Source organism: Cladosporium halotolerans (assembly GCF_011745625.1).
Source record: "Cladosporium halotolerans strain TM138-S3 chromosome Unknown Sca9, whole genome shotgun sequence".
NCBI classification, from domain to species: domain Eukaryota; kingdom Fungi; phylum Ascomycota; class Dothideomycetes; order Cladosporiales; family Cladosporiaceae; genus Cladosporium; species Cladosporium halotolerans.
The window spans coordinates 160410-184079 of record NW_027191460.1 but is presented as its reverse complement, the minus strand read 5'-3'; the positions used below and the strand labels follow the sequence as shown (position 1 = coordinate 184079).

At 56.5% G+C, this 23670-nt stretch overlaps 8 protein-coding genes across 8 annotated transcripts; 3 read left to right on the top strand and 5 right to left on the bottom strand.

Moving 5' to 3' along the window:
- Positions 1-966: 966 nt before the first annotated feature.
- WHR41_03504 (uncharacterized protein) lies at positions 967-2824 on the bottom strand. Its single transcript, XM_069372110.1, has 2 exons — positions 2570-2824; positions 967-2516 (listed from the first exon to the last, which is right to left on the bottom strand). Exons 1-2 carry the CDS (start codon positions 2619-2621, stop codon positions 979-981), a joined length of 1590 nt encoding a protein of 529 aa, XP_069230809.1. The 5' UTR covers positions 2622-2824; the 3' UTR covers positions 967-978.
- A 594-nt stretch (positions 2825-3418) lies between these two features.
- Positions 3419-6185, bottom strand: WHR41_03503 (uncharacterized protein; the record flags this gene model as incomplete). The annotated part of the gene is made up of 2 exons (XM_069372109.1): positions 5811-6185; positions 3419-5679 (listed from the first exon to the last, which is right to left on the bottom strand). The coding sequence occupies exons 1-2, from the start codon at positions 5950-5952 to the stop codon at positions 3419-3421; spliced, it is 2403 nt and encodes an 800-aa protein (XP_069230804.1). The 5' UTR covers positions 5953-6185.
- Positions 6186-6400: 215 nt separating this feature from the next.
- WHR41_03502 (uncharacterized protein) lies at positions 6401-8367 on the bottom strand. Its single transcript, XM_069372108.1, has 2 exons — positions 8240-8367; positions 6401-8172 (listed from the first exon to the last, which is right to left on the bottom strand). Exons 1-2 carry the CDS (start codon positions 8274-8276, stop codon positions 6644-6646), a joined length of 1566 nt encoding a protein of 521 aa, XP_069230803.1. The 5' UTR covers positions 8277-8367; the 3' UTR covers positions 6401-6643.
- Positions 8368-9019: 652 nt separating this feature from the next.
- Positions 9020-10963, top strand: WHR41_03501 (uncharacterized protein; the record flags this gene model as incomplete). The annotated part of the gene is made up of 1 exon (XM_069372107.1): positions 9020-10963. One exon carries the CDS (start codon positions 9020-9022, stop codon positions 10961-10963), a length of 1944 nt encoding a protein of 647 aa, XP_069230806.1.
- A 98-nt stretch (positions 10964-11061) lies between these two features.
- On the bottom strand, positions 11062-12938 carry rvb2 (RuvB-like helicase 2). The gene is made up of 2 exons (XM_069372106.1): positions 12753-12938; positions 11062-12705 (listed from the first exon to the last, which is right to left on the bottom strand). The coding sequence occupies exons 1-2, from the start codon at positions 12759-12761 to the stop codon at positions 11275-11277; spliced, it is 1440 nt and encodes a 479-aa protein (XP_069230805.1). The 5' UTR covers positions 12762-12938; the 3' UTR covers positions 11062-11274.
- Positions 12939-13909: 971 nt separating this feature from the next.
- On the top strand, positions 13910-16384 carry WHR41_03499 (uncharacterized protein; the record flags this gene model as incomplete). The annotated part of the gene is made up of 1 exon (XM_069372105.1): positions 13910-16384. One exon carries the CDS (start codon positions 13910-13912, stop codon positions 16382-16384), a length of 2475 nt encoding a protein of 824 aa, XP_069230851.1.
- Positions 16385-17412: 1028 nt separating this feature from the next.
- WHR41_03498 (uncharacterized protein) lies at positions 17413-19931 on the bottom strand. The gene is made up of 5 exons (XM_069372104.1): positions 19618-19931; positions 19223-19243; positions 19122-19170; positions 18998-19073; positions 17413-18946 (listed from the first exon to the last, which is right to left on the bottom strand). Exons 1-5 carry the CDS (start codon positions 19744-19746, stop codon positions 17566-17568), a joined length of 1656 nt encoding a protein of 551 aa, XP_069230850.1. The 5' UTR covers positions 19747-19931; the 3' UTR covers positions 17413-17565.
- Positions 19932-20838: 907 nt separating this feature from the next.
- On the top strand, positions 20839-23656 carry WHR41_03497 (uncharacterized protein). The gene is made up of 5 exons (XM_069372103.1): positions 20839-21364; positions 21470-21584; positions 21644-21947; positions 22005-22359; positions 22412-23656. Exons 1-5 carry the CDS (start codon positions 21163-21165, stop codon positions 23557-23559), a joined length of 2124 nt encoding a protein of 707 aa, XP_069230859.1. The 5' UTR covers positions 20839-21162; the 3' UTR covers positions 23560-23656.
- Positions 23657-23670: the final 14 nt, after the last annotated feature.

Genomic DNA, 23670 nt, shown 5'->3' with positions numbered 1-23670 from the left:
GAACCAGCACCATTGAGAGCCGGCAACTTACGCTTCTTTCTCAAGCATCATTTCTGTCGTCTCCTACACCTCACTTGTGTGAACCGGGGCTTACCGCTGTGAAGACTCATCATTGTCAACCTTGGAAGATCCGCTGTGAAGGTCCATCACAATCTTCATTCACCTCCATAGCGTAAATGACCGCCTGCATGACCTAATTTCCCAGGAGCAAGAAGCGAAGTGAATGCACATAAAGCACCGGTGTCTCGCCATCCGCATATAACCGAACTCTGACTCCCCGACGGCATAAAAATCCCGCCTCCCTCCTCTCCGTCTGTACCAGATCCAAACGCTCGCACCTTCACCACCACCCAACACCCCGAAGGCAACGCCAACACCAACGCCGAAACCAAAACCTTGGCAGCTAAAATCGTGGGACTGGTGATTACTCGAGCAGCTCTTTGTCGCTCGCGAGGTTGCTTATGCCGGGTCTCGCACCTTCAGGGCCAGCACAGGTAAGTAGCTCCGACCCTTTTTTTATGCTGACGTTTGGTGTAGGCCATCAGTCTCTTTGGCCGGGAGGCTGAAAAGGACCGACACCAACACCGAAACCGTGGAAGCCTCGCTAGCGAGGTTGGTTATGCCCGGTCTCGCACCTTCAGGGCCAGCATAGGTAAGTAACTCCGACCCCTTTTTTACGCTGACGTTTGGTGTAGGCCATCAGTCTTTTGGCCGGGAGGCTGGAAGCTGGAGGCCTTTTCCCTAGAGACGGGTTTGCTTCTTGGGCGCTCGAGGCAGATCGGGAGACTGTGGCTCTGTCGTTCTGCTTCACCCATTGGGTTAATGGCGTGGCCATCGAGTATCTTCGGCAGTCTTTTGAGTTAGCGGCTTTGCCGTCATGTGACGGAAAATCTGTCCGATCATAGGCGCATTCCATACATGGCTCTAAAATCTTGCTAGTTTTACCTCACTCCAAAGCACAACACCCAGCAACAGCTCTTACTCGATCTCAGCCCTCTTCGTCCGCGGCTCAAGCAAAAGCTCACCAACCGGCCTCCCTCCCATCCCAAACCCATTCTCAGAAGAATGAACCTTCCGGCCCCTCACCCAAGTCTCCGTCACAACGCCCTTCAGCGTCTTCCCCTGATACGCCGAGATCTTGTTCCTGAACAGAAGCGTGCTCTTCTGAACCAAGAACTCCGCCTCGTCGTCGAAAACAGCCACATCGCCATCCATCCCAACCCGCAGCGTGCCCTTCCGCTCCTCAAGCCCAACCTGCAGCGCAGTCTTGACACTGCAAAGCCTCGCGACGTGCAGCAGAGTCTCGTTGACCGCCATGCCACGACGCATCGCCTCCGTCCAAAGAATAGGCAGACCAAGCCCGACGGAGCTCACGCCGCCCCAAGCCTCGAGGAAGTCGCCTTTGGGATCGGAAGAGTTGCTCTTCGCGCCTGGCACGTCGGCCGGCAGCAGCTTGAGATCCGGCGTGCAGGGCGAGTGGTCGGAGACGACGGTCTGGATCACGCTGCCGTTGGGCGAGAGCATCTCGGCCCAGAGAGCGTCCTGGTTCGCCTGGGCGCGGATGGGCGGCGCACACTTGTGGCGCGTGTCGCCGTCCTCGATCTGCTCGGCGGCCAGGCTGAGGTAGTGGAAGCAGGTTTCGGCGGTGATTTTGACGCCGCGGTCGCGGGCGGCGCGGAGCATGGGGATCGCTTCCATCGCGGAGAGGTGGACGATGTGCAGGGGGAGGTTGGGGGCGTGGTGGGCTAGGGAGAGGATTTCTTGGATCGCGGTGACTTCGAAGCTCGAGGGCCTTGTGTCGAGGTAGGTCTGGTATTCGTCGGGCGGTCCGTTGGGCTCCCAGGCTGCTTGGATGGAGGCGTTGGCGGCCGGTTCCTTCTCTGCGTGGAACATGACGGTCGTCGGTTCGTCGGCGAGCTCTGCGAAAGCCGCGGTGATGTCCTCTGCAGTTACTGGAGGGAACTCTTCGACTCCGCTGTCCATCATGAAGCCTTTGAAGCCCCTTACGCCTGCCTGCACCAGCGGTTTGAGGTCCTTCGCATTGCCCGGGATAAGGCCGCCATGGAAGCCGACGTCGACCCAGCACTGTCCCTGAGCGGCATTGATCTTCTCCTGGAAGTTGCTCACGTTCGTCGTCGGCGGAATGGCGTTCAAAGGCATATCGACGACAGTAGTCACGCCGCCGAAAGCAGCCGCCCGGGTGCCATGCCAGAAGCCTTCCCACTCCGTTCGGCCGGGTTCATTGAGATGCACATGAGCGTCGACAAGACCTGGCATCAATATATGCGGACTGTAGTCTTTGTACTCTGTGCCTGGTGGGAAAGCCGAAGCTGGCAGCACCGAGTCTGAGATGTCGACGATCTTGCCGGTCGATGTTGAGATGACGATGGTCGCCTCACTCAATGTGTCCCCAATGACTGCACGGCGCGAGGCAAGGACGGTGATGTCTGAATGCGACCCTTCCCCGACGTCGACGTCGCAGTCTGGCTCATCTTCAGTACCAGAAGCATAGCGAGCTATTGCATATCAGCCGCGTTCTACAGCACCAAAAGCTAGCAAGTCAACTCACCAGAAAGTAGCACCGAGACCGCAAGTCTACCCAGAGCTTTGGGCCCAAACATATCTGCTACAGCCAAAAGAAGAGGAAACAAGGTAATACGAAAGATCACAAACCTCAAGCTCCCTACAACGCTCCGGCTGCAGAAGCCATTGATATACCTTCACCTACGCACGCGCGAACCTCTCAACACTCAGCGACATCGCGCTTGGCAGACTGTCTCGCTCGCAATGCCCAGCCGCCGGCGGCATCGTGTTGGCGTGCCTGGGAGTGCAGAGTTGCGATCAGCGCAGCAGAGATGGATCCGATTACTCGATAGCAACTGCGATGCAAAGCCCGAAGAGACCGGGTCGGAGCCCGCGGGCGCTTGCTGAACTTTGCCGTGTCGGGAGTTGTCCGTGGCCATTATGTCGGTCTGTATTATCGGCGAGATATAGCCATTCTAGAGTAGAGACAGCGACCGTGTTCAGACACTTATACCACTGGTCTCTCCGTGTGGCCTGGAGGTGTGAGGTCTGAATGAAGGGTGCGACGAAGGATGCATGAAGCCGAGCCAAGCATCGCTTGCGTGCGCCATTACGGACCGCGTGGAGCCTTCAATGTAACCGCACTCCCAACTCAAAGTAATTACTAGACGAGCGATGCCATGCGAGTCTTGGGACAACACCTAAGCAATGCCCAGCCCCGCTTCGCGTCACTGCACATGTCGGCCCACCGCCGTCTGAAAGATCAGAAAGTGCGGCAGTTGAACGACGTCGAGAGCCTGGCCCATGAAGATGCCAGATTGATTTAATACACCATTTTCATTATTGCAATCGATATAGACACCTTCTAGGCCTCACATGCGTCCATCTCAACTCCCTAGTACGGCACCTTCTTGACCTTGGCTCTCAACTCCTCCGGCACATCTTCTTCCTTAACCAGCCCCAGCTGCAGCATGTCACCCCAGAAGAACATGGCGCGATGCTGCGCGTAGCCCAGGTAATCGAACTCCTCGTGCTGCTGCTCATCCTCCGTAGCGGCGCTCTCGCTCGTCTGCACTTTCGCGAGGTCATGGTAAGTCTCCGCGCGCTCGCCCAGAGCCTCGCGACCCGCATCCTCGAGAATGGGCTCGTCCTTCGCCGGCTCGGTGGGAGTGGCGGTGGGAGAGAAAGCGGGCATACCGGGAACTTTGGCCTGCACGATGCCCCAGGCGACCCACTGCGCGGTGTTCGCGATGCGCCAAAGGCGGGTTTCCTTGATGAGACGTTGGACTTCGGCATCCTCGCTTGATTTCTCGGCAGTCTCGTCGACGGTGGGGGCCGCTGATTGGTTTGCTTGGCCTGGAGCGCGAGCATCAAGCATGAAAGAGGAGATGCTGGAGGTCGTACGGCGGGGCCCTTCTTCGGCTGGCGGCGAGGAGGGGCGGATCTTGGGGGTTGAGACATTGAATTGGGGTCTGTGACGGACGTAGGCGCGCACGAAGCGGTCTTGCTCTTCCGGCGTCGGATACCAGTTCGTGTTGATTGCGTATGGCTTGCGCTCGTCGTGGTAGTTGTAGCACCATTCAGTAAAGTGGTTGGCGAATTCAAGGCCGGGCATGTTGGCGTTGGAGTACTCGAAGTCGATGACTACCAGCTGCTTGTGAGTGTTCGCCGGAAGCAAGAGTGGCGACTCAGTCGTTGGTACCATGCGCAGGATGTTGCCATATTGAGTGTCGTTGTGAGCAAAGACGAGTTCTTCGCGAACCTTCTCAGGACCACCGAATTGATCTTCCAGCCATTTCCTGTATTTGTCCACAGCACCCCTGAAAACCCTCCACTCGACACCGCAGATGTACCCTCTCCGCTTCCATGCCTCATCACCAGTCGGTTTGGCACCTTCAGGCACTCTTTGGACTTCGCGGTCAAGCCAGGAAACGACTTGCTCCACTCGCTGAACCCATTTGTCCCAATTCAGCCAGACGAATGGACCATCATTACGCTCCTTGTCAGTCAATTCGATGCCCTCGTGAAGCTCACGCATACGCTTGGCAATTTGACGACTGGTGTCCGCGTTGCGAAGCTCCTCAGGAGTCAACGGCATAGCGTGGAAGTACTCCTCAAAACGCCCGTTTGCAAAGGTACCGAGCATACGAGGGCCAATGCGCTTGCGGGCCAGACGCTTTAGAATTTGCAGCTCAGCATCACGGTCGATCAAATGCTCAACTTGCGGACCGTAGATTCTGAGTAGCAGCTTGGGAGGCGGCGGTTTGTTTGTAGCTGGCTTCGAAGTCTTGCCCTCCCTCGAAACGGGCCGCTCTGGAAGCTCAGACGGTGGTGTGACCACGTAGACCGCATTAGTCAGAGCACCACTCAATCTCTCGACGGTGATCTGGTTGCTGAGATCCATCGGCACCCTGCGCCAGCCCTTCAGGCGCAGCGTGTGCGTAAGGCGGACGATCTCAAATTTGAAGCTCGCCCAGGCATCGAAATCACGGCGCGAGGGCGTCGCCTTCAACTGGGTCGACTCGTCGTCCGATTCTGACGCACCTCCCGGCTGAGCAACAGTCTTGGAGTTATCAAGAATAGCGTCGCAAGAAGGTACGAGAACATCGCCATCGTGGTACTCAGTGTCGGACGAAGCGGTTGAAAGCTTCCGTTTGTGGAGCTTCTTCAGCGAGATCTTGTGCCTAAGGCTCTGCCTTCTGCTCGCGGAGACCTCCAGAGTGGCGGTCCGCTTGAGGATGTCCTCAAGCTTGCTCAGGTCATCCGCGCTGTCGGAGTCAGAGCCCCTGCGGTCAGCGTTTCCGTCAGAAGTGGCAGACGCATCTCGAGCGGCCCGCTTCTTCTGCTTACGGCGAGCGCGGCGCTCCTTCTCGTCTCTCACCCATGCGGACACTTCATCGATTAGATGATCAAGGTGCCTTGAGTGGCCCTGTGCTTCGCTGCCAGACCGGTCTTCACTTTGCGGGATCGTGTCGACTGAGGTAGTTGATTGCGAAGGGTTGATGGCTGGACGGCCAGAAAGGCGGTGAGCGCTCGGGCCCTTCACAGATGGTTTACGCGGGGCTCGTTCGCCTTCGAGGCTGAACTCATCGAGCGGCTTCTGCTTCCCAAGTACCAATGGAGAGATCGTCTCGGCGTACGGGTCAATTGAAACGGCTGTAAAATCAAGATATGAGCGAGCGTTCACATAATCGGCCAGTTCAGGGCGGAAATCAAGGGAGGAGATCCATTCCCGAGGCGGCCTCATGCAGAGAATCAAAGACATGCAGGTGCCAGGGACAACGTACTTTTGGGTGTCGCTTTGGGGGATCCGGAGTAGTTGAGTCCCAGATAGGAGCTGGGCGAGGCGCAATCGTTCAGCGGCGCGTCCTGGGATTCTTGCTTCAAGATGCCTGGCCTTGGCGAAGCATTTCCGGCGGTGGAAGGCATCCTGATTAAAATTGCGCGTGGTCCGGACAATGTGTTGCGTAGGGTTCAAGTCGCTGCGGGCGGACAGGCAGTCAGGGTCCCGCAGTGGCGGGGGCCGGAAGGATAAAGGGGTGTGTACACTGGATGTCACGGCCGAGCGTCAAGTGTCGCAGAGGGGCAAGAGGTGAGGTCGAAAGCTCGAAACAGGGCACAAGGCAGACGAGCCGTTCCACGTCTCCTTCACAGCCAGCACAACATGTGATGTGTCACGCGAGCCGCTTTCCCAGATCGCTGGCCTTTTTATCTCATCTACGTCCGTGCGACGCTGCCTGCCCCTCCACCCATTGCGCTGCCGCATCTCGCCTCAGGCGTGCAGCTCCGCCCACGTGTTTTGGCGGGCTGCCATCAGAGCTTGATAAGATTAGATACGCCCATGACGCATTGTTGTCCAAAACCTTGGAAGGGGACATATTTGAGTTTAATGGTTATTTTCAAAAGGTGCGACGTTTTTATCACATACTAAACATGTAGGGTATGGTGCCAAACGCACGCCAAACTAAGTATATGCCATTGTCCCCAAAATTCAGCCTAAGCAATGCATTAGACTCATCCGTAAGGAAGTTCAAGAAGCAAAACGAAAGTGGTATCATCGCCCCAGAACGAGAAGGGAAGGAGAATAGAACCGGAAAGCATTGAAACAAAGGCCTTAGCCTTAGCGCGGGCTCGTCAGCCCTCCAGTCCCCGCGACATCGACCCTTGAGACCCTCCTGCCCATCCTCTGGCTTGTCTCCTCGGCGTCGTATCGTGTACCGCTTCGTCCGACGTTGCTATTTCCGTCGATTTCGACAGCAGATGCATTGTCTTGACTACCGGCGCCGTGCATTGTGAGCCCTTCCGCGGCACTAGCCTGCCGTCCGACATACGAAGGCGTAGCGCCAGAGTTGTGGTAGGCTCCAATGCTAGGGCGGTCGATGTGTTTGCGAGGGGGCACAGGAGCCGAGGCGATAGCTGGTGGGTCCGAGGAGTGCTCGACCGGGTCTTGGAAAGGGTCACTGACTTCCTGGTTGTGCGATTGAGGTGCTTGAATGGGCGTGAAGAGTGACGAGGAGGTAGTCGGTGTATCACATTGGTGCTGTTGTTGCTGAGGTGGAGGACCTTGCGGGACCTGGTACGCATGGTTGCTGTTGTAAGATCCGTTGGAGAAGCTGTGCTGCTGGATCGGCGAGACAGGAGAGTCGCCGTTGGATTGGCCGTGTGATGCTGGTCTGAACAGGCTCTCCGCCTGGCCGGCTGCTGGAGGGCTCGTGAAGGCGCCATACCCGTCGTTCATGGCTTCTGGGCTGACTTCACCACCTGCTGCTGTACCCACTTGCTTCCGTGCCGTCAACAATGCTCGTTGGTATCTAGTGCCGGCAAGGCTGAGCTGCTCGTTCGTCTCGATCAGCGTCAACATAGTGTCGTCATCTGGCGGAGGCGAGTCACAGTTGATGTACACTTGCATACTCTTCTGCGCGCTCTGGCATCTCTCGCTGAACTCCCTGGTTAGAGTGTTTGTCACCAGGTCCTCTGGAGACGACTGCTGAATCAGCTGCAACAATATCTTAGCTGTGTTCCGCGCCTCTTCGATCCGACTAGCGAGTTCATGAGCCGGAGGCAGCTGATTCCTTTGCAAGGCGCGCTCGCTGTTGTTGTACGGTTCACCCATCATGCCGCGGGGCTGGTAGCCGCCAGGTCCCCTGCTGCCTCGCGCACCGTTCAGAGAGCCCTGCGCACCCTTTTCTTTTCTCCACATCGCGATCAACCCTTGCAGATTCTCGTCGTGACTCTTGTTCACCTCCATGGAGTCCAGAGTCTCCCTCAAGATCTGCTGTGTGCCTTGATCCTTGCATCCTCTCAGCAACTCCTTCACAGTCTTGACGAAGCTCTGGTCAAAGCAGCGCGTGAAGGTCGGCCCAGGGTTGTCCGTCAAGATACGGATGAGCATGATGGCATTGTATTGCACGTATGGCTTCGGGCCATATTCGCGGGCGAGGAAGCGCTTGATCTGGTGGGCGGCAGCTTGGGCGGCAGCGGGCGAGGATTCGGCGGCTTCGACGATCACAGGAAGGTGAAGAACTTCTTCATCACGGTTGCTGTCGCTTGCGGATTCGCAGAAGAGGCGGATGCTGCGAGCGGCGTTCGCCTCGGGTGAGTCTACAGGTGCAGAGCGCTCTGCGAACAAGTCGGTGCCGGAGCCGCTACCTGTGGATGCGTTAGTCGACGAAGATCCAAAGCTGCATTTGACGCTTGAATGCGTCGGGTTGCTCACTCTTGGTCCGGTTCAAGAGACCGGTGAAGCGCTTCATGGCGACGATCGGTCAAGCTATGCGATTGTGGTATGAGTTGCGCAAGTGTAGCGCAGGACCTGGACGACCAGGGTGGTGGTGATGGTAAAGTAGTAGCTTGGCGATCACAGATCACAGGGTCCTGGGGTTGACGACGCCGCCCGCCGTCCGGTGTGGCTTGGGCGTGCGTATACGTCGCTGGGTTACGCCGCCACCATTGTCTTTGTCACTAGTATACTGCTATAGCCTTTCTTGGCTTCACATGGCAACGTCAACCTAGCCGCGTGATCCAAATGTCCACGCAATATCTCGCATTCTGGCAGCGTCTGTAGGCTGCCATGTGGTGGCAGTCGCTTCGAAGTTGTCGGCTCGTTCAAGCTGACTTGGCTTTGGATAATGAGGCAGTGATGGGATGAGTCTACGAGGATACGACGTCTATCAGGTGAATTGCCGTCTGAGGGAACTTATCACATTGCAATTTTGTTTTCCAAAGGATTGATCCAAGTCATCAATTCAGTAAGCATCCCACAGAAGGGTGTTAGACATTGAATAGAGAGATATCTTATGAACCCTAGTGACCCCAACCCTAACCCTACCGAGCGATCGACTCGAGAGGACCCCGCTGTCGTCACAGGCGCCCGCGATGCGAGCGGGACGATACAAGCGGGTCTTGAAGGACTCACATCTAGTTCTTCTGGACACACAAACCTTTCCTCCTAAGAGACTATACCCTTTCCTGCTCATTCTCCCTGTTGTGCAACATCATGTTCAAAAAGAAGCCTCAGATCAAGCCTGCCGCCCCGCTACGATCCTCCGACCGACGAAAGCTGGCAGACCAGATCATTCAGGACTACAAGCTCGAGTTACCACAAGCCGACGATGACAGCCCTGAACAAAAAGCCGAAGCAACCACCGCGCGTGCGAGCCTTCGAAACTCGCTGCTGCCCGACAACGTCCAGTCAGCACGATTCACCACAACCCACGGCCCGGATCTGAAGCAAGCCTCGGGAAATGTCTACGTTGGAAGCCAGACTGGGGATGACGCGAGGATACTGTGGTGGCAGATCGATGGCAAGATGCATCCTTCGGTGTATACGTTATGGAAGAACACGGATATAGTCCCGCTACTACACACGCCTGGAATAGTGGTCAAGAAGCTGCAGGGTGGCGCGGATCTGATGACGCCTGGGTTGGCAGGCGGACCTCCTTTCCCAGAGCAAGCGAAGCAAGGTGCGGTTGTTGCGATTGCGAGCACAGATAAGCCGAGTGTTCCTGTGGCTCTAGGCGTGTGTAAAATCGATGTGTCTGAACTCCAGGAAGTGCAAGGAGCAAGAGGGCACGCGGTCGAGACGCTGCACTGGTACGGGGACGAGCTTTGGAGCTATAGCACAAGCAGCCGGCCCGGACAACAGTCACCAGAAGAGATCGAGGGCTGGGCACAAGTACTGGAGACTCGAGGTCTGACAGAGAAGGTTGAGTCGCTAGAGGTTGAAGATCAGGACGATGAAGGAGGCGTCTCGTTGAAAGACGGCGAGACAAACGACGATACCGTCAAAGCCCAGGGCAGTCAGGCAGCTGCTGTTGACGGCGAAGATGCTCCGACTACAGAAGAGTCCGCACCATCAAAACTCTCGCAGAAGGAAATCGATCAGGCTTTCCGCAACGCATTCCTTTACGGCATCCACCATCACAAGGCTACAAATCCCAACGAGCGCAACTTTAGTCTTGTCTTCCCTCTCACGCAGTCTTTCATCATGTCGACACTCATCAATCCCTTCCTGCCAGCCTTCACGCCTGAACAGACCCAGCAACTCCAGATCAAGAACACAAGCTGGAAGAACATCAAGAAGTTTGTCAAGTACCTCGACAAGGAGCAGATCATCAAGAGCAAAGAGAAGCAAGGCAACGAGACGACCATCATCGACATCGATTTCGACGACGTTGCAGTAACAAATTTCAAACCACACCGCTTGCCAAAGAAAGAGAACATGGGTGGTGCCTCGCAAGGCAGGGCCGAAAAGGCCACCGACGCAGTTGACACCGGTGACGATTCCGTCGGCCAAAAGCTCGAAGTCAAGTCCTTCTTCAAACCATCATCAAAACTATCCCCCATCTTCGCCACAACAGACAAATCCCTCTTCACCGCGCAGGAAGTCCGCCAGGTCGTGACCGACTACATCGAGGCCGAGAAGCTCATCTCCGAAACCAACAAGCGCCTCGTCAAGCTCAACCCGACCCTCGCAAACGCCGTCTTCGACGGCTCCGGCAGCCTCGACAAAGAAGTGCTGGCCAAAGGCAGCGTCCCACGCGACGCCCTGATCGACCGCGTCACCAAAGCCATGGCTGGCTCCTACGCCATCCTCCGCAACGGCGCCGACCCTCAATCCGTCAAGGCGCGCTCCGGCACCCCGCCCAAAGTGCACATCACGCTCGAGACGCGCAGCGGCAACAAGATGGTGACGAAGGTGTCGGGCTTGGAAGTCTACTATGTCAACCCGCGGCCGCTGGCGGACGAGCTGCGGAAGGTGTGCGCTGGTAGCACGAGCGTGGAGCCGCTGGCGGGTGGTGCGAAGAAGACCGAGAAGCCAGTGGAGGAGGTTATGGTGCAAGGGCCGCAGAAGGATGCGGTGGTGAAGGCGTTGGAGAGGAGGGGCGTGAGTCCGCGCTGGATCGAGGTGCTGGACAAGACGAAGGGCAAGAAGAAGTGAATGTTGACGAAGCAAGGGCTATAATCCTGAGATAGATATTATGATGCATGCAGGTACGAATCAACGGCTTGCGAATCTCACACGTTAGTGGGAGCTCCTTCTGTCCAAGAGACTGATGTGAATTTGCATGTTGCCTGATTGTGAAACTGATCCTTCGAATGTTCTTGGTATTGGTGATGGTACACGGTGCTAAACTGTTTTAAATCCGCCTGCTCTACCCGTAATCGACCCTTTCAGCTCATACATGAACGCCGAGCGCCTTGCTATACCTGCAGGTGTGTCTGCCTGCCCATAGTGCATAGAGCTTACCTCTAAGACACCTCCATGGCATCACCCTGGCTGACGCCGTTCGTCCCGTTGCTGAGTGAAACAACGCCATCTTCGCCGATAAATCTCTTCTCATACTCCTGCACGAACTTGACACTACGGCCAGGGTCGTAGAACAGGCGGAAGGTCCTCTCGACGTCACCGACTTCGATGGGTCGGCTTGCGTCGGCGCCCCTGGGGCTGCGCTTCTTCGCGAGAAGGTGTGCGGTCGTGAGCAGGTTGCCGGCATACCTCAGGCCAGTCTCGGAGCCAATCTTTGTGAGGAGCGCGAGAGCGTCTGCTGAGATGTCGATTTCCTCCTCTTGTGCGCGGATAGAAAGGATCTCCTTGATCTCTTCGGCGGCGTAAGTCTGGGTTGAGATGATGACTACGCGGTCGAGGAAGTCCAAGGGCAGACCGTGAGGCGAGCGGTAGTTGGTTCCTCGGATGGTGGTCGAGCCCCGGTTCGAGGCCATGATGACGATGGGAGCGAGCTCATCTTCCAATGCGCGGTTGATGAAGCTGAAGCACTCGATGTCGAGCATGTGGACCTCGTCAATGAACAGGACACCGGGGACGATCTCGGCCTTGCCCTCCTCCTTCCACTCGGCGACCTTCGTGTTGATCTGTGTGCGAACCTCGCTCCTGATTTCACCGGTGTCGCCGGAGAAAAGCGCAAGGAATCCCTGTGTCCTGGAGTTGATCACGTCGATCTCGTGCAGCGAAACAGTGTGGACAGTCTCCCTGCGGACCTGAAGCTCGCCCTCAGGGCACTGCACATATCGCGTATCCGGACCCAGAGCATCGTAATCGCGCGATCTCGCGTATGATCGACCGAGTTTCGTTATCCGTCCGCTCGCCTTGTCAATGCTAATGATATCACCGGCCATGACCTTCTCTTTGGTCATGCTGTCGATCATCTTGGTGCCCATATCGTACAGAGTCTCCATGTCGGTCGTCTTGATTGTGAGCTTGCCCGTCTTGTTGTCGCCGGTAACCGACCTGTCGATCTGGATCTCCACAACCTCGCCCTCAATCACCTCACTCTCCTCCTTGATACGCACACCAATGCTCTTCCTAAATGCCTGCTCCAACGCCTCCGTCTTGCTCATCTCCAAGCTGAAGATCTCAGATGAAGCCAGCATCGTGAACGGCACGTCCTCGCCGAGTCCCTTGCTCATTCCCATCGCGAGAGCGGTCTTGCCCGTGCTAGGAGGTCCAGAGATGAGAACTGCGCGGCCTGCGATCTTGCCTTCCTTGACCATCTGAAGGATGACGCTGGCAGCCTTGCGCGCCTTCTGCTGTCCGACGAGGCCATCTGCGCTAGGTTTCGGTTCCAGAGTATCGGGTGTCACGCCGAGGCCGCGAATGTGTGAATGCGCCGCGATGAGGTTGAGCCCTTGGCGCTCTTTCGAGTCGGAGATGGTAGAGATGGGCTGGTTTGTTAGCCTGTGGTATCAGAATACTTGCGAGCTTGACTTACTGCAGCCATGGTGTCTGCGATGCGCCGCGCGCAACAGGAGAATGAGGATCTGGGTTGCAGCTCTTTAATGCTTGGATTTCACTGCAATACTGTCGCAAACAAGTGATGAATGCAACTGCGAAGATGCAGAGAGCCGCGCGTGATTTGTGGTATGAAGTGAAGTCGCTGCTCTAATGGCACTGCTCTGGCTTGCTGTCGCGGCTCGTTTCTCGCGAAGCCTGGCGCATGTCTAGTTGCGAGCACGGTGTATATTATGGCACGCTAAGGATTAGGACGCGACACGCTAAGCCAAAGCGAGCGAAGTATTTATTAGGTCAACTTCACCCGTGTCTCTCACCTGCCACAAACATTCCGATTCATCGTTTGACCGGCTGGGTAGGTGCGAATAGCCGTCTGATGCAGCCACACTCAGACCACAAACGAGATCGTAGGCAGCAGCTCATGCAGGACGACTGTGCATGAGCCAAACGCGAGAGAGCAACAGCCGCCTTCGCCAATACCTCAATTCAGGGTCAGTACTCAAGATGATCAATATCTTGCATTCAGTGACGGCAGTCTTGAGGCACGCGTCTTTCACATGATATTTTGCACTGCTCTACGCTCGCACATGACACACTAAGACTGAGAGATTTTCACGAGCAATGACTAAAAAGCATCGAACAGGTGGCAAAAGGTTTCGCCCACGAGCCAACCTGACACCAGGACATCCTCACGTGTCAGGATATCAGTCCTATCGACCAGATTACGAACTCCATTCGAGTAATTCATTCCAGCCACCAATTTCGTTTGAAAGGCCTGTCGTCGGCTGGCAGAAATATCAAGAAAACGAAGTAAATGCACGCTCGACGGGCGCACCACACAGCGAGTGGCTTGATCATTCGCATTCACTCACTTCCTTTGAAAACCCAAACCTCGACTGGAATTCAAGGTAAGTCACTTCACAAAATGTCAGCTTCGCAATGAGCACAATGAGCAGCTATCGCTTAATTTGCCCAAGTAAGCGAAGGTGCATTTGAAGTGAATGACGACAGCTGTTGAGAGCGTCAGTCAGCTTTTGCTCTTCCCTGGCCTTGGCAACAACACAAACTCGTAGTCATGGAAGACGTCGAGAATTCAAACATAATAGATGGCAAGACTAACGTCCTCCAAGCTCTAAGATGAACCCTGCGAAAAGAAAACAAAGCCGTTCCCCAGAGGGGTCGAATGCCCAGAGGAAGGTCTCGAAAGGCTCACCAGCGGCGAACGGCATTGACGATCAGCGAAAAGCCTCGATTGGAAATGCCAACATTGTCAATTCAAATGCAGACCCTCGTAGGAGGACCACTCTAACCATTCGCTCTCCAGGCAGCACCGACGGGAGTATTTACCAAGATGTCGCAAGTTCTCGATCAACACCTCAACCTCACCAAGCGAATGTCCAGACCGCCATCATGCAAGCCCCGCAGGAGGCGCGTGTAGAAGAGTCTCTGGCGAACTCTTTACTAGATGCTGTGAAAAGCATGGTCTCCCAGCTTACTGCTGAAGCAGCCCTCCATGTATCTCGCAACCTGGCAAAGGAGCAGTCTGAAACTGCAGAAATTGAGTTCAAAAACATGAACAGCAACTTCGACAGATTCCCCGACATTCGAAAACGGGTCAGTAAGGCAAGGGATGAAGCCGAGGAGAAGGTTGCCAGCCTCGCGGGTGAACTGAAGGATAAAGAGAACGCGCAGTCTGGGATTACTCAGGCTCTGTGCCAGGCAATAGTAAACTTGACTATAAGCACTGATGCTCACCCAGACAGCGTGTCACGTGACGAGTTCGATGCACTGCAGACCAATCACAGCGGCCTGATGGCTCGCTTTGATAAGCAGCAAGCCACCATCGTAGAGCTTCAAACTGCTCTGAGAGAAATCAGAGAGGATTGTGCGACGCGGAAGGCGCAGATATCTTCCATGCAGCAATCGACAAAATCCGATACGACGGCTTTGAAGGAGCAGTTAACGCGCGCGGAACAAACCTCAACTGAGCATGTGGAAAGGAAGCTCCAGCCTCGAATTGAGAAACTTGAGGCTTTAGCAAAGCTTACCCAAGATGATCACGTCAAGATCGAGGGTCACGCGCGTGACCTCAGCGTGACCAAGGCGGATGTTTCGAAGCTCAAAACACTTCAGGTCACCGAAAAAGCCAACATCGCCCAGAACTTTGATTCTATCACCGCAGACATCTCCGACCTCAGGGGATGCGTTGATGTCATTAGTGACCAGGTCGACAGCTGTCGTATAGACCTCTATAAGGTCCAGAACGAGGCTTCAGGAGACCATAAAGGATCCCTTTCGAAGCGCCTGGAAAGTCAAGAGCTGATCACCAGAAAACTCCAGACGATTACAGATGTCAATACGACCCAACCTGCTGTTGCCGGTGCCGTACAGCTTGAAAAATCCATCATGGACATTCAAGCAGACATCCAGCAGATGAAAGACAGCAGATCTGCTGATGCCCGGAGCGACTTTCATTCCAAGTTCATCACAGAGACTTTGTTCAATGACTCGATTGAAAACCTCAAAGCCGATATTGAAGCAGATTCAGACCAGAGGGACCAGGTGCTGTCGGGGGAGTTCATGAAAGCCGCGGGCGAACTTCAAACGAAGCTCGATAAGAAAGTTGAAGAGCTCGACTGCAGTAAAGAACTGGACCAGCTGCGAAAGAAAACTACAGATCTGCAATCTTGGGCAGACTCGGCGAACACAACCATTGTCAAGAAAGAAGAGCTGGACTCCCTGGCCAAGAAAATCGGAGGGCTTGCCAATAAGGAAGAGGCTGCGAAGGACCTTAGGGACTTGCAATCGTGGGTAAGTGCACAGGTAGGCTCACTGGCAAAAACACTGGAGGGTCTGCAGTCAAATTTCGCGAGCTTGTCTTCGACAGTCCAGGCTCTGGAAAAGTCTGCTTCGACCAGCCATGCAGTTTCGCCACCAGCTGGCGCATGGCAGACCCGATCGCTGCCTCCGCAAACATCGACCAGCCACAATCCGAGATCGAACATGCCCATGCAGTCTGTGCAAACAAACGGAATCAGTTCGCCAGCAAATGGCAGCCCTCTCAACACAGCAAACAATGGTCCCCCAGGGCCTTCATCCCAAGAGCTTCTGATACTCCAAAACCAGATCAACGGCATCATCGGTCACATCCAGCAACTGAGACAACGCTTTGACAACCTGACCACCGAAGAAGTCGTCAAAGCCATGGTCGACCAGATGAGCAAAATGTACCCCGCGGCGAAAGACTTTGAAGCCGCAGTGCGTTCGCTGAACAGCAGGGTTCAAGCCTTGGAGCATGCCCAGGCCGCGCTGCGTGCGGAACAGGCGAAGGCTGGTGAACAGCAGCTCCAGGATAAGACCTCTTCAAACAAGCAGATCGCGGAACTCAAGGGCTTCGTCGACGCATTCGACAACAACCTCGAGCAACTTCGCATGGGGATGGAAACTGCGATCCAAGCGAACCTCAAACAGCATCTCGACAGCGAACTCGAAAAGGCTAAGACTGAGTATGACGGCGCGGTTGCTATGCAAACCGACACGATCATGGAGATGGACGGCCAGTTCAAGGCTCTGAAACGAGTCGTGGGCGAGCTTGCCAGGACACCACGCTGAGCTGTTAGATATGTGGCCGGAAGATTCTGACGTCCAAGACCGGGGAGCACAGGGGGTTAGACGTCAAGAACTGGGTGGCGTGGATGTTTTCTTTTGCTTCTTCCTTTCTTTTTCTGCATGGGAGAGTCCCCTTGCTCGGCCTGTTGTACTCTCTCCACTCTTCTTTCCTTGTCGCGTTTTGCTATTTGGCAGCATTCGGCCACACCAGCGGCATAAGCATAGATACCCCCATGGCGTTTTTGTTAATACCGATACGTTTGCAGCGCTTTGACACGATTCCCAGCATCGTCGAAAGCGGCACAAGAAAAGTCTGTACGGAATGGTTGGTGTTTCTAACGAGAGAATTCATGGCATACAGACGTACAAACTCACGTGCTCCCCTTTCACCTTAGCAAGACTTCCGCGCACATTCGCGTTTTCACTCTATGATCATGTGACACACGTCAATATTCTAGCCACGCATCACTTGTGCTCCTCAAATCGCCGACACGTTACGCGGTTTGTCACATGACTCGTAGGAACCGTCGCGCGTCTCCCTCACGTAGCAAGCCCACAAGTGATACCCCCTGTCACGTGACTTCCGCCACTTCACTTCACCTCACTTTCACACCCTATACCAGCACCCCCTAACGGCAACTGCAAACACTCCCTAGAGCAGCAAACAGCGGATGACAATAAGAAAATGCATCTATACGTGTACTGTACAACATCTAGCCAACCCCACCCCTATGCCACCTATCCTAACCTAACCTCACCTCACTCCCCCCACGTCCCCCGCTTCACCTATATAAACACGCGCAACCCCAAATGACACAACCAGCACACGAGCAGGCGTTCAGTCCTGCGTGGCGCAGTGGTACGCCGCGCGGGACCGGGTCACGGTATGCAGTACAGGCCCGCTCGCCAGGTACCGAGGACTGTTCGGCTGGCGCGCCCCACCAAAAGTAAAACTTGCTGTGAGAGAGCGGTTTTCTTGACACCCCCCGAGCGAGGCGGGGTGGTTCTTTTGCTCGGGCTGTTGGGGGTTCGAACCCTGCTGGTGTTTTTGTGTTTTTTTTTTTTTTTCTGTTCTTTTGCGAGCACGTGATGACGACGACGTCACCACGCCAACCAACCTCAGCTCAGCTCAGACTCACCACCACCACCACCTCCACCACCACCACCACGCCACAACCCTCCCACTACGACGCCTCGTTCCTCTCCCTAGGCACAAACCCCTCATCAAGCGTATGCACCTTCCCCAACCGCGCGTTCGGCAACCACTTCTCCTCGGGCGTAACCCACCACGTGACGAGGGCAAAAATCGTGACGGCGCCAAAAATCACCGGCGAGTAATTGAAGCCCTCGGCCGTGACGGGGAAGTACAGCGGGCTGAACAGCACGGCGGCCAAAAACGCATTCCAGACGAAAGTGACAAACGCCAGCGGGCGGGACCACCGGCCCAGCGACCACGCGGCGTGCTTGAACTCGTGCGGCGTGATGAAGCAGCGGGCGAAAGCGATGAGGGCGTAGGAGGTGATGGTCGGGACGCCGGCGGCGGAGACGAGGGAGGGGAAGGCGACGGGCGACGCGAGGATGGTGCAGAGGAGGAGGGCGCTAAAGGCGTGCATGACGATGATGGCGTTGCGGGGCTCCTTTTTGCCCGACACCTGGCTGATCCAGCCGCTGAAGGGCAGGACGCCGTCGCGGGCGACGGCCCAGATGAGGCGGCTGGAAGCGACGCCGGCGATGGTGAGGTTGAAGAGCAGGCCGAGGATGCAGATGACGTTCATGAAGACGTGGCCGCCGCGGCCGAGGGCCATATCGTAGATGTGCAGGAAGGGCTGGGGCGTGCCGGCTTCGTAGAGGGCGTCGAGGACGCTGAGGTCGGGCAGGCAGAAGAGGAAGAGGATGACGACGGGGAAGCCGATGAGGGCGGAGGCGCCGGCGGACCAGAAGATGCCGCGCGCGGCGGTCGTCTGGGCGTTTTGCGTCTCCTCCGAGATGTGGCCGGAGGCTTCGAAGCCGACGAGGATGCCGGCTGTGACGTAGTAGGAGAGCATCCAGTTCCAGACGGGAGGGGCGCCGGTTTCATTGTAGGTTTGCGTGAAGACGTACTCGGCGGTCTGGAAGCCGTAGGTCTTGGAGACGCCGATGGGGAGCCAGATGATGTTCAGCGCGAAGTCGAGGAGGATCAGGTAGGTCGCGATGCGGAAGATCCAGCGGTAGATCTTGGGGTCGAAGTAGTTCATTCCGATACCCAGGAAGAGGATGACCTCCGAGACGATCCATTGGACGGCACGGAAGTGGATGTCATTGACGTCCGTGGAGAATGCGAGTCTGAAGACACTGATTTCGGAGAGCAGGAAGTTGGCAGTGGCTTGGGACAAGCTGGCGACGAAGGTTGTCCAAGCGGTCGTGGCCCACCACGCGACGATGAAGCCGAACAGCCTGCCGTACTTTGTGCCACCAGCTTCGGCAGCCCAGAAGTAGATGGAGCCAGCTGCAGGGAGTGCAGAACAGATCTCTGCAAGCACGGCTGCGGTGATCATGACAAAAACACAGGTGACGACATAGCTCGACCTGTGACTGTTAGTATGCCTTTGTCGCAGCATCGTGTGGCTGGTGAATTACCAGTAAGCGGCAGGTCCTCCTGCTTGTACACCGATGGTGAAGGTCGTACGAATACCACCGACAGAGTAGAGGGCGGCTATCAGAGTCAGTAAGCTGTCTTATGCTATGACTGGTCGAGACAAACCGAAGCTTGCGGCAAAGCTCTCAAAGAACTTCCATTGGCGGTGCAGCGACTGGCATTGGTTAGCGATCTACTCGGATACGTCAAGAAGTGCCACAACATACCTGCTTGTATCCGAGGGCGCGCTTCTAGGCGTTAGCATCTACCGTCTCAAACAGAGGGGAGGATAAGGAGCATCGCTCTAGATATCAGTCATAGCATCTCCTTCCGCGCATACGAATGCGTTCAAGTTCAACATAAAAGCGGTTTGATCTCAGCCCGCAGCATGTTCCCCCGGCTTGCCCCCTTGCCTCTGTCCGTCGAAGGGACAGGGTCGCAAGGAAGCGCTCGCAACGGAGTGTGTCTGCGGGCACCCGCGTGCCATGACTTATACGTTTTTGGTTTTTACACTTGATGCCATCTCGTACTCACTGATATGCGCCGAAGGTGGGATTGCCGATGTGCTTGGTATCTTTGTTGTCTGGTGCGCTCGTGCGCCCTAGCTCCCGACTCATCTTACCAGGTAGCGCTCGTCTTCGTCGATGCTCGAGGAGTCGTCGGCGTTGAAGTTGGATTGCAGCGGGTTGTTGGGTTTCGCGGCGTCGGCGTCGGCGGTCGCGGTCGCGGTGCGCTTGACGGGTCCCGACATGTTGGGCGGTAGGGATACGAGGGTGCCAAGTCTTTGCAGGATATGTGTGGCTAAGCAAGAGAAGTATTGCTGAAGAACAGCAGTTGTGTGCACGCGAGCAGGGTCGGGATGATTTCCGCCGATGTAGGCGAGAAAAGTTCGATAGCGGCGGCTTGAAGGGCCTCTTGGGGAATGGCTGCCCCGCTGTAAGGATGACGAAGGCAGGTCTACAGGGTAAAAATCACGGCTTGATTGATGCGATTAGCCATGCTGCTTTCGAGGAGCATTCACTTGACATGTGAATGCTATTTGATTGTCCGTGTGTCTCATGCAATTCTCGCACCTCGCCCGCAGCTGACAGTCCCCAGTCGTTCAACCGCCGACGGGTGGATCGTCTGGAGATCGCCTTCACAGACGCTGGAGCGCGGATCACAAGTGGAGATTGCCGGCATGCTCTGAGGTGAAGCACTGCCGGCACCTGCAATCAAATCTTAAATGACAGTCAGGGCATATTGATGCATGGCCGTCGCAGCCTCACATGCTGGTCGTCGAAAGGGCAGACGCAGACGCGACCAGCCGACAAGAGACCTGGATGCGTGGCAGCTGGCTTCACAGGAGTGGGCCAAGAAGACGGTCACTGCATGCAGACTTCCAGCTTCCCGTCAGCGGCGTTATTTGGCATGAGTTATTGCCAACACTCTCGCACGTTGGACGACAGAAAGCGAAAGCATGCCCAGGCGCAGATCGATCGGCCAAACGCACGTGGTGGAAGGCGAGTCGGAGATGGTGCTTTGGTCAGTGACATTCTCACCATATTCCGCGGGCGGAGTATAAAAGACGGCTTGGAGAGTCAGAAGCGAGATGATGCGCGCAGCCGCTGTCCCCCGGCGTACAGGCGAGCACGGCGGGGCGATCCCTGCGGCAGCTCCCCAATGGCTTGCGCCTGCGCCGGCACGTGGGTGTCGCCCCGCCGGTGGCGGCCTCAGGCCTTCAGGGTTGCGATGCTTCGCGGGACTGCAGGGCCTGGCTGGCGTCTTGGCTGGCATCGCGCCCAAGAAGCTGCTCATCCTTAGACTATGGCTAGACGGTGGCTCTGCCCCCCAAAGCGGTAGGTCGCTCACGAAGCAGCCCATCCGATGCCCGCAGCCTCGCACGCGGTTCTGCAGGCCAAGCCTCTCATTGCTTTGCAAGAAGCTTGTCCCGCCGGGTTGACGATGTGGCTGCGCCGTTGTATTGTTTTGCACGCCGCGACCACGGGCATTGGGTGCGATCGCCGTGGCCAACCTGCTGGACCTCGCCCGGTGCCTTGCAGCTCGACCCGGCGAGCTGAGGGCTGATCTTGAGTCTATAAAGAGCCGTACAGCTTCCAGTTTCGTCCATTTCTTCATCAAGGTGCTACACCCTGTGCCACTCGTCTCCCCCCAATAGGAAGCAATCATGGTGGCCTTCAGACTGTCTTCTGCAGCTCTCGCTGCTAGCCTTGCCGCTGTTGTCTCCGCCCAGACCTTCCAGCGTCTCGGTACCTGCCCGACTCTGGGATGCATTCTGCCGCCTGACGCGCAGGACTTCCTGGCCGGCCAGTACTTCGACATCCGTCTGGAGATCCACGCCCCGGTCAACGGATCCGAGGCGACTGACGGTGCGTGTAACCCCAATCGATGGGCGCTGGAGCTGCTTCCGTAGCTCCAGACAGCTATCGTCGACCACTGCTGAGCTGAGAGCGGCGGCTAATTTAAGCTTAAAGGTGTCCCCGATGAGGACTTCTCTCTGACCGTCGGCAAGGTCGGCGAAGAGGCCGTTCCGGTTGCCGAGTTCTTCGACGTCGAGGAGCCCGAGCTTGAGACGTGGAACTTCACCTGGTTCGTTCAATCGATTGGCGTTGACCTCACCCGAGCAAGCAACTGACTTCATCTCTCAGGTACGAGGACCTGTTCGCCGAGGATGCCGACACTCCTTCCCTCGTCAACGTCGCCTCCAAGGCCTACCGCCGTGTTGCTCTCTTCGAGCCCGGTGAGTACGAGGCCGTCCTCAGCTACAACGGCACCAACACCACCGCCTACTGGACCGTCAAGGAACTGTCCGAGGTCCGTAAGACCAAGAACGTTCTTCTGTACATCGGTGACGGCATGACCACCAACATGATCACCGCTGCCCGCCTGATCGCCCACGAGACCAAGAACGGTCGTTATCTGTCGAAGATGGCCATGGACAAGTTCCCTGTGGTAAGCACAGCAAGATAAAAAGTCTTGATCAAGAATGCCTCTGACAACCAATTGTAGCTCGGCCACCAGATGACCCACTCCATTGACTCGTACATCACTGACTCCGCCAACTCTGCAACTGCTCTGTACTCTGGTCACAAGTCCAGTGTCAACGCCCTCGGTGTCTACGCCGACTCTTCCGAGGATTCCTTCGATGACCCCAAATTCGAGTCCATCCTCGAGATGTTCGTGCGTCTCCTCGGTGGCAAGGTCGGTATTGTCTCGACTGCCTTCATCGCCGATGCCACGCCTGGTGCTTTCACCGCCCACACTCGTGACCGTGGCGACTACGGCGCGGTCATCGACTCCTTCATCCACGGTATCGTCAACTACACCTGGACCGAGTGGCCCGGCTACGACGTCATCTTCGGCGGTAAGATCAGATCATCATGAATTTTAGGAAACCCCACGCTAATTCACAACAGGTGGTGCTGAGAACTTCTGCGACCCTGAGGATGGCGGCGAGACCTACCAGAACCTGAACTACTACAACGTCTTCAGCGAGGAAGGTTACACTTTGGTGTCCAACAACACTGAGCTCCAGGAGTCCTCTGCCTCTGACCGCCACCTTGGCATCTTCTCCACCAGCAACATGGAGAAGTGGCTCGACAGGAACGTCTACACCGACAACCTCGTCGGCACCGAGAACTCCCCCGACTGCCGCGGTAGCGACGGTCTCGACCAGCCCGGCCTGAAGGAGATGACCCTCAAGGCCATCGACATCCTCGACACCCGCGCCAAGGCTGACGGCGACAAGGGCTGGTTCCTCATGTCCGAGGCCGCCTCCATCGACAAGCAGATGCACGCCCTCGACTACGACCGCGCCCTCGGCGAACTCCTCGAGCTCGACGACACCATCAAGGCCTCCCTCGAGCACCTCAAGGAGCTCGGCGAACTCGAGAACACCCTCGTGGTGGTCACTGCCGACCACGGCCACGGCTTCGACGTCTTCGGCAGCTACGACACCCAGTACGCCGACGCGCAGACCGACGACCGCTCCAAGCGCCGCGCCGTCGGCATCTACGAGCAGTCCGGCGAGAGCCAATACACGCGCGGCGGCAACCTGCGCTACGCCGACTCCTTCTTCCCCGCCAACTGGGACCCGCGCTACACCCTCGCCCAAGGCTTCGGCGCCCACCCCGACGTCCGCGAGAACTACCGCGTGCACCGCGACGGCCCGCGCTCGCCCGTTACCAACGTCACGGGCTTCGACGAGGACGACTACTTCGTCAACCCGGAGGACAACCCCAACGGCTTCATCGTCAACGGCACCCTGCCGACCGACTCCTCGTCCGGCGTTCACTCGCTGACCGACGTCCCGGTCTTCGCCCAGGGTCCCTGCCAGGAGCTGTTTGGCGGTGTTTACGACAACATCGACGTCTTCTACCACATGGCCGAGTGCCTGGGTCTCAGCCGCGCGTCGGCTGACGGCGAAAAGGAGGAGACCGGTAAGGGTCACGGTGGCAAGGGCGGCCACGGTAAGGGCAAGGGCAACGATAAGTACAAGGGCCGCCCGGGCTACAAGCACTATGGCCCGAAGCAGCCTGCTTACAAAAAGAGCCCGCCTAAGTAGGGTTGTTGATGACGTGGGGAGGGTTTAGGGGTTGGTGATGAGGGATGTAATTATAGTGAATACACCGACGTGTAATAGAATGACTCTGTTGTCAACATTTTTTAGTTGTGA

Bases quoted from the DNA above. Each gene is read 5' to 3' on its own strand.
- WHR41_03504 (XM_069372110.1), bottom strand. From the start codon at position 2,621: ATGTTTGGGCCCAAAGCTCTGGGTAGACTTGCGGTCTCGGTGCTACTT. The intron at 2,517-2,569 runs GTGAGTTGACTT...GATATGCAATAG, and splicing joins GGTCTCGGTGCTACTTTCTG to CTCGCTATGCTTCTGGTACT.
- WHR41_03502 (XM_069372108.1), bottom strand. From the start codon at position 8,276: ATGAAGCGCTTCACCGGTCTCTTGAACCGGACCAAGA. The intron at 8,173-8,239 runs GTGAGCAACCCG...ACGCATCCACAG, and splicing joins TCTCTTGAACCGGACCAAGA to GTAGCGGCTCCGGCACCGAC.
- WHR41_03498 (XM_069372104.1), bottom strand. From the start codon at position 19,746: ATGTCGGGACCCGTCAAGCGCACCGCGACCGCGACCGCCGACGCCGAC. The intron at 19,244-19,617 runs GTAAGATGAGTC...AACGCCTAGAAG, and splicing joins ACGAAGACGAGCGCTACCTG to CGCGCCCTCGGATACAAGCA. The intron at 19,074-19,121 runs GTTTGTCTCGAC...TGACTCTGATAG, and splicing joins GAGCTTTGCCGCAAGCTTCG to CCGCCCTCTACTCTGTCGGT.
- WHR41_03497 (XM_069372103.1), top strand. From the start codon at position 21,163: ATGGTGGCCTTCAGACTGTCTTCTGCAGCTCTCGCTGCTAGCCTTGCC. The intron at 21,365-21,469 runs GTGCGTGTAACC...TTAAGCTTAAAG, and splicing joins CGGATCCGAGGCGACTGACG to GTGTCCCCGATGAGGACTTC. The intron at 21,585-21,643 runs GTTCGTTCAATC...TTCATCTCTCAG, and splicing joins GAGACGTGGAACTTCACCTG to GTACGAGGACCTGTTCGCCG.